General features: G+C 42.7%; 1 protein-coding gene across 2 annotated transcripts in view; it reads left to right on the top strand.

Moving 5' to 3' along the window:
* LOC124034594 (versican core protein-like) overlaps window positions 1–13,896 on the top strand; it is a 58,191-nt gene extending 44,295 nt beyond the window's left edge. Inside the window, exons 5-11 of one of the 2 annotated variants that reach the window (XM_046347996.1) lie at window positions 31–144; window positions 1,069–1,182; window positions 3,385–3,543; window positions 3,975–4,057; window positions 10,988–11,132; window positions 11,600–11,782; window positions 11,868–13,896. In XM_046347996.1, the coding sequence (XP_046203952.1) occupies window positions 31–144; window positions 1,069–1,182; window positions 3,385–3,543; window positions 3,975–4,057; window positions 10,988–11,132; window positions 11,600–11,782; window positions 11,868–12,073 (1,004 nt within the window). In that variant the 3' untranslated portion in view covers window positions 12,074–13,896. Of the gene's footprint in view, window positions 1–30; window positions 145–1,068; window positions 1,183–3,384; window positions 3,544–3,974; window positions 4,058–10,987; window positions 11,133–11,560; window positions 11,783–11,867 lie in introns of both variants that reach the window. The other variant, XM_046347995.1, reaches the window with a different exon arrangement.
* The last annotated feature ends 3,981 nt before the right edge of the window (window positions 13,897–17,877 follow it).

Genomic DNA, 17,877 nt, shown 5'->3' with positions numbered 1-17,877 from the left:
TCCTTTTTCTACTTCTCATTTAAAACACAGGCATCCACTCCTGCACTGAGAACATTTGTCTGAATGGAGGCTCTTGCTACAGACGCGGAAGTGTCCCCTCTTGCAGCTGTGCCCCTGGCTACAGTGGAGATCGTTGTGAAACAGGTATGCCAAAAATGGTTTTCAGTCAGTGGGGGACTAGGCATTTTAGAGTAAGCTTTCAGTCTCAATGTGCTAATGAGATTCATCTCAACGAAAGGACCAATTATTTCCTGAAGGCCACATTTATGTGTAGGCCTTTCATTTTGTTGGCTTACTGGTGCAGTAGCCATGTGCCAAAATTAGACAACGGGTATTATCTGCATTGCAGTACTTAAATAAAAATACTTTAAAGTACTACTTATGTAGTTTTTTGGAGTATCTGGACTTTTCTTTACTATTTATATTTTGCACAACTTTTGTTGTACTTTTTACTCCATACATTTTCCCTGTCAGCCAAAAGTACATACATTTTGAATGCTTAGTGGGACAGGAAAAAGGTAAAATTCAAGTACTTGTCAAGAGAACATCCCTGGCCATCTTTACTGCCTCTGATCTGGCGGACTCACTAAACACAAATGCTTTGTTTGTAAATGATGTGGAGTGCTGAAGTGTGCCCCTGGATATCCGTAAATCTTCTTTTTTTTAACTAGAAAACAGTGGCGTCTGGTTTGCTGGTTTGCTTTCAAAGCAATTTGAAATTATTTATACTTTTACTTTTAATATTTAAGCAAATGTTTGCAATTACATTAACTTTTAGTACTTAAGAATATTTAAAACTTAATACATTTACACTTTTACTGGGTGACATTTACTTTTACTTTAGTCATTTTCAATTATGGTCTTCAGTTTTACTCAAGTAAAAATGACAATCGGGTTCTTTATCCACCATTGTCTACATGTTGTAATTTGAATTCCGAGTTCATCAGACATGCATTTGTTTTGCATGTCCATCTCCTCCACATCTGAATGGTTATGCAGTTGTTCATTCGGTTTGTTTTATATCTTGTGCAGTATAATTTACCCATGCTTTTTCACGTTTCTTTTCAGACATTGATGAATGTCAGTCCAACCCCTGTCACAACGGAGCTACATGCATTGACGGCCTGAATTCCTTCACCTGTGTTTGCCTCTCAAGCTACGCTGGACTCTATTGTGAAGAAGGTAGGTTAGTTAGAATATCCATGGGATCTGTCAGTAAACTCTGTCAGTAGGATTCTCTCCTCATTAAACATCAGCTGAATGAAAACATTCGAGTAGATATTTGTTAAAGGTTGTTCCAGCTTTTTCTCCATCATTCAGGCACTAGTACTTATAAATGCTTGCCATGCAAAGGAGAATATGACATAGTAAAATAAACAATGGCAGTGTTCTTAGCAACGGTGTGAGGCGCTCCAACGCTGGCCTGTATTTCACACAAAAATACATCACTGATCATTGAATTTAGATCACAGAGGAATGGAAGTTGGCTTTGTTGGAGGAAAGTCATAGATCTCCAGATAGCTGTGTGTGATATGATCAGTTACCTGAGCCCTTGGGAAATAGAGTGAGACTCTTAGACTCTGAGTCATTCAGATACTGAAGGCAGCGTAGAAATGTGTGGTCAGAAAGCCAGGGGCTACAGTCTCTTCACATATCAGACAGACCACAGATTGTCACAGTTTTCCATGTCTGCAAACACAATGGTCTATTAAAGAAATCACAGACAATCGGTTAATACCCACGAGTCCAGGTGTAAAGTAATTTTCCAGTACAGGTGTTTTAGACTTCACGTCCTCTCTTGTTCAGCTCAACAATGATCCAATCGTTCACTGGCCCTAAGCAGGTTATGTCCCTGCATTTGTTCAACAGAACCTGGGTTGAGACTCTCAAGCTACATGTTTAAAGTTTGAAGGTTTAATGTCACATGCACAAGACCGATGAAATGCCTGATTATGTCATTCAGACCAACTCATAGCCTCTTATTCTCTATTGAGTCTTTTGCTTGACTGCACCCCATTTTGTCCCTGGTGTGTTGACCCAGAGCATTATACATGCTGGCCAGTCTGTCCTGACCATACTCCGAATGTTGCTGCCATTACTCATCACTGAGTCAGGGCTGGATCCCGTATGCTTAGACCCAGCTGTTTTCTCAGGGTCTCTTGCCAGAAGACAAACAGAGAAAAGGCTATGACAACACTCTTTGTTTAGCCCATATACAGCTGTATTAAGGGAATAAGAGAGTGAGAAGGTAAGTAGTAAATATAAGTAAATAAATGTGTCACAGTAGTACACACACACACACACAAGCACAAGCACACACATCATGACAGGGTTGCCATCAAAATGGTTCATGAAATCTGATGTTGAAAGAAATATACTTAGATAACCACTAGTGTGGACACTCCAGAGTCTTTCTCTGGGGGCTAGAGGGGAGAGAGAGAGGGAGTGAGAGAGAGTGAGGTGAGTGGATGAGTGAGTGAGAGTGAGAGTGAGAGAGTGATCGCGCAAAAGAGAGAGCAAAAGAGAGAGAGATGACCATATTAGTAACACATATTTCTCTCAGATTACACGGACCCACAAAGAATTTGAAAACAAATCCAATTTTGATTAACTCCCATATCTATTGGTTGAAATACCACACTGTGCAATCACAGCAGCAAGATGTGTGACTTGTTGCCACAAGAAAAGAGCAACCAGTGAAGAACAAAACCCATTGAAAATACAATATTTATGTTTATTTATTTATTTTCCATTTTGTACTTTAACTATTTGCACATTGTTACAACACTGTATATAGACATAATATGACATTTGAAATGTCTCTATTATTTTGGAACTTGTGTGAGTGTAATATTTACTGTCCACTTTGTATTGTTTATTTAACTTTTAAAGCCCCTTGAATTGAATTGAGGGGGGAGGCTCAGATTAGAGAGCAGTCTGAGATAACAGCAGAGCCAGGGGGCTCAGGGTGACCTTATAAAGACACACAGTACCCCGCTCTCTGTCTCCTAGTTATCTCCTGAAACTAATTGGTGTGCACTGGAGGATAGGGATGAAACCTAGATCAACATGCAGATAGGACCATGTACCTACAGGTGTTGGGTGGATTAGACATTCTTAGGGGAGTCTCTTTTTCATTTTCAGTGAAAATATAGTGAAAGGTATTACAATGTGTGTAACCCTTTTATTCATTAATCACATTACCTTTTTTTGCCAAGTTGTAGACTCATGCATTGTTAACAACCCCTCTCCCCTCAATCAATAACAGTTTTTGAAAATGTTATTGTATCATTGTCCACGGATTCTCAGCTGCTGTTATCTTTTTTATTGTACCGTTGAAGCACAAATGTCTGTGATACACATCCATTCTCTCTCTCTCCTCAGACACTGAGACGTGTGACTATGGCTGGCACAAGTTCCAGGGCCACTGCTACAAGTACATCCCCCAGAGGAGGAACTGGGACACAGCGGAGAGAGAGTGCCGGGTACAGGGGGCACACCTGGCCAGCATCCTCTCCCATGATGAGCAGCAGTTTGTCAACCGTAAGTGTGATATCACACGTATGCACGTACACGCCAGGAAAACAATACTATTAGTTGTACACAAGACACAAAGCCAACCATAAAATGATGCTCAATGACACAGTCTTAACTGTCTGAAAGTGACTACAGTATTTCACAAGTGTCTCGTCTTAAAGTCAGTATACACTAATCTCATTAAATGAATATGGGCTGTGGAGCAGAGAGACATAGTGGATTACTACAGTAGGTTTTTTGGGGTGGTTGGCAGCAACAGTGGAGTAGACGACAAATGTCTTGGCTGAAAGAGAAAGAAAACGCAGGCATTTGGAACAGGAAGAGTGATGCATGTGTAGAAAAATGCCTCTCTCTTTATGGAGGGACTGAAAAGCGCCTAATAAGGCATTGGAATCAACTCATTGACCTCCTGTGTTCTGTTGTGCCCTTCACGGCAGGCCTTGGACAGGACTACCAGTGGATCGGCCTGAACGATAAGATGTACGAGAATGACTTCCGCTGGACCGACAGCACGCCCATGGTAAGAAGAGGTTCTCACACTTTTTAGCCTCGACAAACAGTGTTGAATCCCGGTAAATATTTACAGGGATACTGCTGACAAACACAGTCATCTTGGAGATGTGTCATTTCCTGCAGTGGTAAATGAGGAAACTCGCTGGTCACTAAAAGCAGGAAGTGTACCTAATAATCAATGCTGTCCCAGGTGGCGCAGTGCTAGCTGTGTCACCACAGATTCTGGGTTTGAGTCCAGGCTCTGTCGCAGCTGGCTGCGACCGGGAGGCCCATGGGGCGGTGCACAATTGGCCCAGCGTTGTCTGGGTTAGGGAGGGTTTGGCCGGCAGGGATATCCTTGTCTCATCGCGCACTAGCGACTCCTGTGGCGGGCCGGGCGCAGGGCACGCTGACCAGGTCGCCAGGTGTACGGTGTTTCCTCCGACACATTGGTGCGGCTGGCTTCCGGGTTGGATGGGAATTTGTGTCAAGAAGCAGCGAGGCTTGGTTGGGTTGTGTTTCGGAGGACGCGTGGCTCTCGACCTTCGCCTCTCCCGAGTCCGTACGGGAGTTGCAGCGATGAGACAAGACTGTAACTACTACCAATTGGATACCATGAAATTGGGGAGAAAAAAAGGGTGTAAAACAAATAAAAAATTTAATAAAAAATAATCGGTGCTGTGAGTTGTTGAATCAACTGACATTACAAAAAAATACATTCCATTGCTTGAGTCACATCAGTTAACATAATTTGAATGACCGTTCAACATTACCATGGGAATTATTGCATCATAATATCAGGCAGGCATTGCAAGTGTACCCATGAGTTTCCCAGTCAAATTGCCAGAGGTTCCAAGACTGTTCTATTCATTCTATTGCTATGGAAATGCTACTCTACATGTCCAGTGACATGTGGTGCCTTTCATTAACATCAATCTCTGTCATTCACAAACTATAACAATAACCACACTGGCTTGAATTGTGTGTGTCTGTTGATTGTAAGAGATGGAGAAAAATAGACATAATGAGCCTCAGTATATGTAGTGTATGTGTCTGCACAAGTGGAAGCATGTTTGTTTGTGGTCATGTAAACGCACTGCAGATTCCCCTCACTAGACAGGAAAGTGGTTAATTACTACTTTCGGCCAGGTTGTACAGATTGGCTCTTCACTTCAAAGATAAGACCCCACCATCACCAGAGAGAGAGGGGTGGGGGGAAGGGCGGAGGACTGAGAGGGCCTGGGGGGCAGGAGATAAGCGGTGTCATTTTGCGGGCAGATTGAACCCCCTCTCAGTTGAGAGAGATGGGAATAAAGGTGTCAATGACGCAGCAGAGAGAGGAGCTGACAGGCGCAGACAGGTACAGGCCTCCCCCTCTCCTCAGGAAGCACATCAGGCAGCCAGACACACAGATGGGCAGCACCTGTCCCCGGCAGCAGAGAGAGATAGGAGGGGGGTGGGGTAGGGTAGTGGGCCTGGGTGGGTGGTCAGCATTACTGTATTGCGGCTTTATGTGGGAACAGAGTGTATATACCTTAACAGTATTACATTGTCTCTTGTGTAAAACAACAAACACATTTAACACACACAACATTGATTCTCAATTCATTCAGGAAATGTAGGAATTATAATTTGCATGTTTGGGGTCATTTTGGTTTTGTGGGAGGGAGAGGCTGTTTGATTATTTTGGGGAGGATGCGTGGGGGCTGTTGTGGGCATTTGCTACGTCAGTCAGCTGAGCAGGAAGCTGAGATTGTGTTTGCTAACCGTAATAACAAGGTTCCTTGTGGGATCTTGCACGGGGCCTCGGGGGGAGGAACAAGGTGGGGGGAGGGGGGGGTCAAGTCTTTGAAACAGACTGTTTGAACCTAAAGCCTAGCTGAAAGATGGTAGCTCTGATCAATGCAGCGGTACAGCTCTGCAGCTGTGTGTATACAGCTGCAGCATGTCTGCTACAGCAGGAAAATAATCCTGCAGCAACAGGAAATGTGAATTTTTATGTGGATTATATTTAATGTACATTTTTGTATATGTAGGGTTGACACATTTTTCAATTAGGAAAATCAAGTCTGACATTTCAAAGAGGAAATTAGACAATTCAGAAGCTTTTTTTTGTAGCTCAAATACTCTAGTATTACAGGGTGATCAAATTAAGATCTTACATCTGTACGATATTATAAACTGGGTACTTTGGGTCCTGGATGCTGGTAGGCTGAAATAGCATTTCAGCTGTGTGTACACCGAGTGTACAAAACATTAAGAACAGCTGGTCTTTCCATGACATAGACTGACCAGGTGAAAGCTATGATCCCTTATTGCTGTCACTTATTAAATCCACTTCAATCAGTGTAGATTAAGACAATAGAGACAATTGAGACATGGATTGTGTATGTGTGCCAGTCAGAGGGTGAATGTGAAAGACAAAAGTTTTAAGTGCCTTTGAACAGGGTGTGGTAGTAGGTGCCAGGCGCACCGGTTTGTGTAAAGAACTGCAACGCTGCTGGGTTTTTCACGCTCAATAGTTTCCCGTCTGTATCAAGAATGGTCCACCAACCAAAGGACTTCCAGACAATTATCCTGCAACAGTTATCATGCAACAGGGTGATCAAATTAAGGTTCTTACATGTGTGTGTGTCTACGACAATTATCGTGTGTTGAAGCAGAGTTACACTAGTAATGCCAGGCATCTATTGAATGACACACTATTACTGTGTAGTGTGGAGGGACCATAGCAAAGCATTGAGAAGCCTCGTCTTAGCTCCTCTCCCACCTTGTTAGAAATACAATTGTTCCTGTCACAGGGAAATTATATTATTAATGTGGCATTGTAAATATACTTTACTTGGATGAATAGAGAATTAAGCAATAAGGCACGAGTGGGTGTGGTGTATGGCCAATATAACACGGCTAAGGGCTGTTCTTAAGACGACCCAACGCAGAGTGCCTGGATACAGCCCTTAGCCATGGTACATTGGCCATATACGACGGGTATGACGAAACATTCCTTTTTACTGCTCGAATTACATTGGTAACCAGTTTATGATGGCAATAAGGCACCTTGGGGGTTTGTGGTATATGGCCAATATACTGTACCACGGCTAATGGCTGTATCCACGCCCTCCATGATGCGTCATGCATAAGAACAGCCCGTAGCTGTAGTAAATTGGCCAGATACCTCACCCCCTCGGGGCTTATTGCTTAAATATAGCACGGCTAAGGGCTGTTCGCAGGAACAAAGCGGAGTGCCTGGAGACAACCCTTAGCCGTGGTATATTGAGCATACTGTGTACCACAAACTCCCAGATGCCTTATTGTTAATATAAACTGGTTACCAAAGTAATTAGAGCAATAGATATTTAATGTTTTGTCATACCCTTTGTATACAGTCTGATATACCACAGCTGTCAGACAATTAGCATTCAGGGCTCGAACCACCCAGTTTTATAACGGCCTTCGGAAACTATTCAGACCCCCTTGACCTTTTCATATTTTGTTACGTTACAGCCTTTTTCTAAAATTGATTAAATAAAACAATTCCCTCAGCAATCTACACACAATACCGCATAATGACAAAGAAAAAACAGGTTTATAGCAATTTTAGCAAACTAATTAAAAGTTCAAACAGAAATACCTTATTTACATAAGTATTCAGACCCTTTGCAATGAGACTCAAAATTGAGCTCAGGTGCATCCTGTTTCCATTGATCATCCTTGAGATGTTTCTAAAACTTGATTGGAGTCCACCTGTGGTAAATTCAATTGATTGGACATGATTTGGAAAGGCACACACCTGTCTATGTAAGGTCCCACAGTGGACAGGGCATGTCAAAGCAAAAACCAAGCCATTTGGTCGAAGGAATTGTCCGTAGAGCCCCCGAGACAGGATTGTTTCGAGGCACAGATCTGGGGAAGGGTACCAAAACATTTATGCAGCATTGAAGGTCCCCGAGAACACAGTGGCCTCCATCATTCTTAAATGTAAGAAGTTTGGAACCACCAAGCCTCTTCCTAGACCTGGCCCTACTGCCATACTGAGCAATCGGGGGAGAAGGGCCTTGGTCAGGGGGGTGACCAAGAACCCGATGGTCACTCTGACAGATATCTAGAGTTCCTCGGTGGAGATGGGAGAACCTTTCAGAAGGACAACCATCTCTGCAGCACTCCACCAATCAGGCCTTTATGGTAGAGTGGCCAGACGTAAGCCACTCCTCAGTAAAAGGCACATGACAGCGCGCTATGAGTTCGCCTAAGGCACCTAAATGACTCTCAGACCTAAAGAAACAAGGTTCTCTGGTCTGATGAAACCAAGATTGAACTCTTTGGCCTAAATGCCAAACGTCATGTCTGGAGAAAACATGGCACCACCCCTACGTTGAAGCATGGTGGTGGCAGCATCATGCTGTGGGGTTGTTTTTCAGCAGCAGGGACTGGGAGACTAGTCAGGATCGAGGCAAAGATGAACGGAGCAAAGTACAGAGAGATCCTTGATGAAAACCTGCTCCAGAGCGCTCAAGACCTCAGACTGGGGCGAAGGTTCACCTTCCATCAGGACAACGACCCTAAGCACACAGCCAAGGCAACGCAGGAGTGGCTTCGGGACAAGTCTCTGAATGTCCTTGAGTGGCCCAGCTAGAGCCCGGACTTGAACCGGATCGAATATCTCTGGAGACACCTGAACATAGCTGTGCATCAACACTCCCCATCCAACCTGACAGAGCTTGAGGCGATCTGCAGAGAAGAATGGGAGAAACTCCCCAAATACAAGCTTGTAGCGTCATACCCAAGAAGATTCAAGACTGTAATCGCTGCCAAAGGTGCTTCAACAAAGTACTGAGTATAGGGTCTTCATACTAATGCAAACATATTTTCATGAACATTTTTTTTTTTAAAGCAATAATTTCTAAAACAGTTTTTGCTTTTACATTATGTGCTATTGTGTGTAGATTGATGAGAAAAAAACAAACAATTTAATACATTTTAGAACAAGGTTGTAACCTATCAAAATGTGGAAAAAGTCAAGGGGTCTGAATACTTTCCAAAGGCACTGTACCATACCCCTCGGGACATATTGCTTAATTCTCTATTCATCCAAGTGAAGTATATTTACAATGCCACATTAATGATATAATTTCTCTGTGACAGGAACACTTGTATTTCTAACAAGGTGGGAGAGGAGCTAAGAGGAGGCTTCTCAATGCTTTGCTATGGTCCCTCCACATTACACAGTAATGGTGTGTCATTCAATACATGCCTGGCATTACTAGTGTAACTCTGCTTCAACACACGGTAATTGTCGTACACACCCTGTTTCTGGATAACTTATCTGCAATTAAAAAATTGTCTGGATGTCCTTTGTTTGGTGGACCATTCTTGATACAGATGGGTAACTATTGAGCGTGAAAAACCCAGCAACATTGCAGTTCTTGACACAAACTGGTGCGCCTGGCACCTACTACCATACCCTGTTCAAAGGCACTTAAACCTATTGTCTTTCACATTCACCCTCTGACTGGCACACATACACAATCCATGTCTCAATTGTCTCTATTGTCTTAATCTACACTGATTGAAGTGGATTTAATAAGTGACAGCAATAAGGGATCATAGTTTTCACCTGGTCAGTCTATGTCATGGAAAGACCAGCTGTTCTTAATGTTTTGTACACTCGGTGTACACACAGCTGAAATGCTATTTCAGCCAATCAGCATCCAGGACCCAAACTACCCGGTTTATAATATCCAATACTCCACATTGGATCAATATTTCCTCCGTCTTAGAAATGTGCAATATGACAGTGTACATGTGTTAGAAACAGTCTATTTCCCATGACTGTTTCCATCCTGCACAGCACAACTGTACCAGTATAATGTTTATCTGAGCAGGACTCACAGGCTTAGTTTATTTAGTGATTTGGCCTCTTTTCTGTTCCTTTGTTTGGCTTTGGAGCAAAGTCTCTCACAGGGTCCCAGTGAAAAGTCTGGAGGGTGATGTCATAGTGTAGCTGAGCAGTGGGTTACAGTGTCCTTTGGGAACTGAGGCAACAGTGTGGAGAGGTGAGGGTGGAGTATAGAAGTGTGGAGGGGGTGAGGAGAGAGGGGGAGAGGGGTGGAGGAGGTGGGGATAGAGGAGAGGGGGTGGAGAGGGTGAGGAGAGAAGGTGGAGAGGATGAGGAGAGAGGGGAGGAGGGGGTGGGGAGAGAGAGAAGAGAGGGTGGAGAGGTTGAGGAGAGAGGGGAGGAGGTGTAGGGAGAGAGGAGAGAGGGTGGTTGGAGAGACAGAGGAGTAGGATAGTCTGTTTGAAAGTAGGAGAAAGTAAAAAGTTATTTAAATTCCTCAAAGTCACAGTACATTCTACCGTTATCTATCAAATCAAATCAAATCAAATTTTATCACCCCTGCAACTCTTCACCAGGTCGTCGCTGTAAGTGAAAAGTAGTTTTCACTCCATCTACCTGGTAAAATGAAGGTTACATCGAATTAAAAAAAGTATTGTCGTAATGACTCTAGTTCCAGATGTGTCAATACGTCTGTGTTGATCTGAACAGGCAGAAGGAACATAGAGACCTCCAGTGGATGATATCAGCATTACATTAAGCTGCCACCTATAAGTCATTCAGAAATGGCCCCACCAACCTAACTACACACCGGAAAGCTATTTTAACCTCTTTGATAACCAATTTAATGGCCTTTACCCCAGAGGAGACTTGAGACTGGACTATCACTGACCATATCTATTGTTCCAATTATACCCCAGAGATAACGCGTGCTGCCAGCATGTTGTTAGCTGTTATTCTTAAATAAAGAGAGTGTGTATCTGTACTGATTTCAGCTCGGACAAAGTGAGGCACTTGCTAGAGGAAATTTACTAACGTGTCTTTACTGTGATCCTGGTCCGATCCTTCTTATAATGATGATGATGATCCAATCGTGATGGTCTGTTTCTTCTTATTTTCCCATAGCAATATGAGAACTGGCGTCCCAACCAGCCAGACAGTTTCTTCTCATCTGGAGAGGACTGTGTGGTGATGATCTGGCATGAGGATGGCCAGTGGAATGACGTGCCTTGCAACTACCATCTCACCTTCACCTGCAAGAAAGGCACAGGTAAGACAGAAATACAGTTTAAAAATGCCACAAAATTACTTTAATGTTAGCCATAATTGTCCCATAATAATTGTCCCCCCTAGATATCCTAAGATGGATGCACTAACTTTAAGTCTCTCTGGACAGGAGCGTCTGCTAATTGACTGAAATTTTGAGAGCTATTTCAATCCACTGACAGTGTACATTTATCTATCTATCTATCTATCTATCTATCTATCTATCTATCTATCTATCTATCTATCTATCTATCTATCTATCTATCTATCTATCTATCTATCTATCTATCTATCTATCTATCTATCTATCTATCTATCTATCTATCTATCTATCTATCTATTAATCTATCATTCATTCATTCATTCATTCTTCCACCCACCCATTCATCAATCCATCCATTAATTCATTTGTTTATCCATCCATCCATTCAGCCATTCATTCTCCCATCAACCCTTGTGTGTTCTTCCCAGTGGCCTGTAACCAGCCCCCTCTGGTACAGAACACTCGTACCTTCGGCAGAAAGAGATCACGCTATGAGATCAACGCACTAGTGAGGTACCAGTGTAGGGACGGTTTCATCCAGAGGCACGTGCCAACCATCCGTTGCCGTGAAGACGGCCGATGGGACATCCCCAAAATCGCCTGCATGAGTCGTGAGTACAGTAGATCGATTGATTGATTAATTCTAGTGAGGATCTCTCCACATTTTCTGACCAAGTGCTATTGTTTCTTCCCCAGCATCAAACTTCCAGAAGGCCTTTGCGAGGAGGCAGAGTTACAGCCTGTTCAGTAGCAACAAATATAAGCGGCGGTCTGACGAGGCGGTGGCCCGACATCATCCTCACCATCGAGGAAGGAGAGAGCGGAGAGGCAGAAGACAAGCAGAAGACAATGATCGCCATGGTTACGCTAGGTTACGTTTACTCAGCACTAGCAGAGCCTAAACCATAGGAACGCAGGACTGTTAGTTATGTGGATATATATTTATTTTATTTTATATATATCGAATTAAAACATTTTAAGAACTTTAAAGAATGAAAGGACAAAAAGAAGAAACCCAAAGGATATTTACAATTTTTCTTGCAATTTTGATGGTGGAATCTTGGAATGATGTGATTTTAAAGAATATTCTTATAAAGGGACACTATTTTATAACAAAGCCAAAGTCGATACCTTCAGATGGCTACTGGGAAAGTGTGCTGGAGATGTACTTTGGACCAAATAATGCATTCATCCGCAACTATACGATTTTCTCCATTTTATACAGACAGGAGAGCGTTCAACTCTTACATTGGGAAAAAGATACCGGCAAATTCCAGCTTTTGTGAAATTATAGCGCTTATGTTATGCAAAAGAATACAATTAATTTACAAATAGTCTGTGCTACGCAGGCACTGACAATCAAATGAATCCACAGTACACAATCCATCTCTCTCTTCTCTACATTATTCCGGGAATGACATTTCAAAGAAAGAGGTTCTATACTTGTGTTTATCTTGTTGTTACACATGATTACCCTATGCAATTTATACAGAGTTTTTCATCCAATACCACACTTGGGACTATCTGATGACACACGTCACTGACCAATCGGATTTCAGATCACAGAAAGAAAAACTGAAACACGGCGAAGGCCCATCCAATCAGAATTTAGATAGCTGGAGTCCTTTTATCACTAGCTCTTTGTCATCAGCTGCATTCTTCATCCCGTCTCATCCATAGATATATAAAGAATATATGATGCGATGATAATGGGTTAATATTTGTGCACATCCATTTAACACTTTTGGTTTCTATTGTATGTTGAGAAACTAGAGAGGAGATTTCTAAGTATTATTTGACTGAGGGCCAAATGAGTGTCTCCTCCTAAGCCCTAAAGGCCTTATACATTGAAGTGAAGCCATCGACCTGTAAATTATTTGACTGTGTTGAATGAAACTATAGAAGGGAAAGGAGGGTTATGGAATGTATGTTTTCTAGACAATATAACCTGGAATTCCTTGCTACGTTTACAACAAATGCGAGGTATTTTAATGTTACTAAAACAATGTTATAAAAATCCTTTAAAAAATGAGCTTTGCTTCTGTTCTGCCCGAGGGGGTAATTTTTCTGTTTCCTTACACTGTAGGCGACTCAAGCTCTTCGCTTCCATGTGCTGTTTTCTTAGGTCAATGTAAAACTACTATTGAGAGAATGTACTTAGTGAAACACTTCGAAAGACTTGAACAAACACCTTTTTTAACAAAAGATACAAATAATTTATTTTTTCAAGCTGCTCTTCTTGCTACGTAATTGTTTTGTAAGTGAAATATTCTGACGATGCAATCACTTGGTCTTACTTGTCTCAATACTAGAATGTATTTACATGCTTTGTAGGAGACAGCTAACATCGCAGTATCTGAGTCAATGTGATGAAGATATTCCTTTACTACACACTACGCTCGATAGGCCTTATAGTATGACATTTAGGGGTCAACAATGGAGCAAAGAGTAGGGCTTCAATCAGCTGAAATTGCAGTGTTTCTGTCACAAAACACTTTGTACAGATTTAGTGTTGCACAATTGATGACGGTCATCCAGCAGTTGTTGTTTGTCTTTTTTATTTGTGTTTTAGCATCAAAGTGCACATAATAACATTTACAGTATAACTTTTTTTTTTACAATGTGAAAGTCTGGGATGTTCGAGAAATACATTTCTAAATGAAACAAAACTGTTTTACCTGCTCTCAGTTTCCAAAGAAATAAAATAAAAAGTTTGCAAATTTTACTTGTGTCTCCTTTTTGTATTAACAGTCTGGGGCAGGCTAGGTTTCAAACCATGTTACAATCTATGATTTAACATTCAAAAGTAAACTTTTACTGTGGTCGTGGTGGACTTCACTTTGTTAGTAGTACAGTCCTACTACCAGCAGGGAGCGCTGTTCAACATTGAACTAGTTGCAAGACATGCCATTTCCTGCTCAAAGCTTTGTCTACAGAAACAGTTGCTGTCAATGAACTGGGATGGCTACTTTCACTTGAAAATCTTGAGTAACTCCTGAACATTTGTTCCTTGCGACAATGCAACATGTATCCAGGAGGTGTCCTATTGCTGCCTGAATGTTTAAATTAAAATAGATATGGAAGTGTGAAAGATATGAGAAAAGAAATGTATTGAATTAGAGAAAATATGATGGCTACCAAAGCAAGACTCCATATTGTTGTACAGTTCACATTGTAACACAACCCTCTCACAAGTCATTACCTTTAAGGTATTATTCTGCTTTCCATACCATTATCATCTGAACACAAATCCCTGATGGGTTGGAGCCCTGCACAGCACGCTATTACAGTTCACCAGCGCTTTTGTGCACACATCCTCGCAGGGAGAAACATTACATGTGAATCTGTAAAGTGTATTACACTTATTCCACAAGCCCCTCTACTGACATACATTCAGGGAGAGGTCATTGGTAGACTGAGTTTGAATTATGTTCAGCATATGGAACAGAGAGATGAGAAATTGTCACTCATGTCCAAATGAATGACTTTGAAGAAAGGCTAGTGTTCATACATCATACACTTTGTTTCATTAACGTGTTAAATTGTTCCTCTTGGCTCCGGAGCGCTGGTCTGTGCTGTGAAACACAGAGAAAACAGGCTGATACTCAATCCTTGGGCAGTGACCCGAGGTCAAAGACAGTACAGAACAGAGGATATATCACCGCCCTGTCTCCACAGCACACAATGTTCGCTTTTAGGGGACAAAGGTGACCATACTCAATTCCTTTAACATATGAGGTCAGAAGCACATGTCTTTTCAGGTACTGAGCAGGAAATATCAGTGAGGCTCAAAAAGTTGGTATGGGTTGGTGCCTTCAATGTTTTGTTGGAGCATCTGCGTGTGGGGGCTTAACTTATCTACCTATGCAATGCCTTAAAAATAATTCAGTACAAATAATGGTTTAAAATAGGGGGGCCAGTACCCCCTTCAGTTCCACTGAACATCACGCCATTGGTCCCCAGTGCCTGCTTATTGAGAAGCTCTGTCTAAACAGGGATCATCAACTAGATTCAGTCGCATGCCGATTTTTTCTTGAGTGGATGGTCGGGGTGGCCAGAACATATTAACAAATTTTGTAGACTGACCAAATTGACAGCAAGAAGCTCAAACATGCTGCTCTAATGCTCCATGTCCATCATTTATTCATTACTTTGGCATTTCCTCAGCCATGTAAAATAATCTGGATATCAGTATCAAGCATGAAACATGGAGAGGATTTAGCCCTGACGCACACACAATGCGCACTCGCATGCACGCACATGCACACATACGCACAGACATTTAACAAGCCCCCACGTTGTCTGTATACTCATGACTGCTTTGCTTAGTATAATAAAACAGCATTGCTCTTCACCTCTCCGCCATTGTTTTTTGTGGCTTTAGTGATATTCCCTGCCGTCTCCCTGGCGTGTGCAGCAGTGTATTTTGAAGTAGTCTTGAAGGAGTCTCTAACACAACCTTTGGAAGTGGCATGTCAATGGGTTCTTGGGCTAGTCAAACAACACCCTTACATTTGTCTGGCGTTTCCTTCTGCTAACACAGTAAATGTCTCCCCGCTGAAATATACCACAAATAGAACCACTTGGAGAAACAGCCTCCTGTAATCTACTTGATTGGCTAGGCAACACTTAGCATACCAAAGCAAAGGAGGTAGAAGTTATCTGTCCTGCTGCTCTCTCACTTCTTAAATAATAGTCAGTTGAAGCACAGCTGGCAGCTCTCCCATGGAGAAGTATCAACAGCTGGCCGATCTCCCATGGAGAAGTATCAACAGCTGGCAGCTCTCCCATGGAGAAGTATCAACAGCTGGCAGCTCTCCCATGGAGAAGCACTGTATTAACAGCTGGCCGATCTCCCATAGAGAAGTATAAACAGCCGGTAGGTCTCCTATAGACAAGAATAAACAGCCAGGGAAGATTAAGGGGAAATACACTTATTTTCTATATATCAAATCAAATGTTATTTGCCACATGCTTAAACAACAGGTGTAGACTAACAATGAAATGCTTAGTAACAAGCCCTTCTCAACAACGCAGAGAGAATATATAGAACTAATAGAAAATAGAAACATAATAAATACACAATGAGTAACAATAACGTGGCTATATACCCTGGGTAACAGTACTGAATTGATGTGAGTCAACAGGATAGATAATAAACCGTACCAGCAGCATATGTGATGAGTCAAAAGAGCTGGTGCAAAAAAGGATCCATGCAGATTTGTCCAGGAAACTATTGATTAACTATTTAACAGTCTTATAGATTGGGGGTAGAAGCTGTTTAGGGTCCTGTTGGTTCCAAACTTGGTGCATCGGTACCGCTTGCCGTATGGTAGCAGAGAGAACAGTCTATGACTTGGATGGCTGGAGTCTTTGACAATTTTTAGGGCCTTCCTCTGACACCGACCGGTATAGAGTTCCTGCTAAATGACTTAAATGTAATGTAAATGGATGGCAGGGTGCTCGTATGGACTACCCTCTGTAGCGCCTAGCAGTCGAACGCCAAGCAGTTGCCATACAAAACGGTGATGCAGCCAGTAAAGAGGCTCTCAATGGTGCAACTGTAGAACTTTTTGAAGATCTGAGGACCCAAGTCAAATATTTTCAGCTTCCTGAGTGGGGAGAGGCGTTGTCGTGCCCTCTTTACGACTGTGTTGGTGTGTGTGGACCATGATAATTCCTTAGTTATGTGGACTCCGAGGAACTTGAATCTCTCGACCTGCTCCACTACAGCCCCGTCGACATGGATGGGGGTGTGCTCGGCCCTCCATTCCCTGTAGTTCACGATCAGCTCATTTTTCTTGCTGACGTTGAGGGAGTGGTTGTTGCCCTGGCACCACACTGCCAGGTCTCTGACCTCCTCCCTGTAGGTTGTCTCATCGACATTGGGGATCAGGCCTATCAACGTCATGTCATTTGCAAACTTAATGGCGGAGTTGGAGTCATGCACTGCCACACAGTCATGGGTGAACAGGGAGTACAGGAAGGGACTAAGCATGCTGTCATGTTTTGTCTTAGATTGTCTTGTCATTTTGCTTTTCCTTCTGTTCGTTTTCCCCCTGCTGGTCTTTTTAGGTTCGTTCCCCTTTTTCTCTCTCCCTTCCTCTCTCTCTTCTCTCTATCGTTCCGTTCCTGCTCCCAGCTGTTCCTATTCCCCTAATCAATCATTTAGTCTTCCCACACCTGTTCCATATCTTTTTTCCTGATTAGAGTCCCTATTTCTCCCCTTGTTTTCCGTTCCTGCCCTGTCGGATCCTTGTCTATTGTTCACCGTGCTGTGTCTGTGTATCGCCCTGTCGTGTCGTGTTTCCCTCAGATGCTGCGTGGTGAGCAGGTGTCTGAGTCTGCTACGTTCAAGTGCCTTCCCGAGGCAACCTGCAGTTATGATCGAGTCTCCAGTCGGTTCTCGTCATTACGAGTGGAATTATGCTTTATGATTGTAGATTTACTTTACTGGATTAAAGACTCTGTTTTCGCCAAGTCGCTTTTGGGTCCTCATTCACCTGCATAACAGAAGGATCCGACCAAGAATGGACCCAGCGACTATGGATTCTCTCTACTCTACTCTCGAGTTCCAGGGAGCGATGCTCGGCAGACACGAGCAGGAATTGTCTGCTGCTCGGCATGCCGTTGAGACCCTGGCCGCTCAGGTCTCCGACCTCTCAGGACAGTATCAGAGTCTTCGTCTCGTGTCACCAGCTACTTC

Source organism: Oncorhynchus gorbuscha, linkage group LG04, assembly GCF_021184085.1.
Source record: "Oncorhynchus gorbuscha isolate QuinsamMale2020 ecotype Even-year linkage group LG04, OgorEven_v1.0, whole genome shotgun sequence".
NCBI lineage: Eukaryota > Metazoa > Chordata > Actinopteri > Salmoniformes > Salmonidae > Oncorhynchus > Oncorhynchus gorbuscha.
The sequence above is the reverse complement of the archived record's forward strand: the minus strand, read 5'-3'. Positions and strand labels throughout refer to the sequence as shown.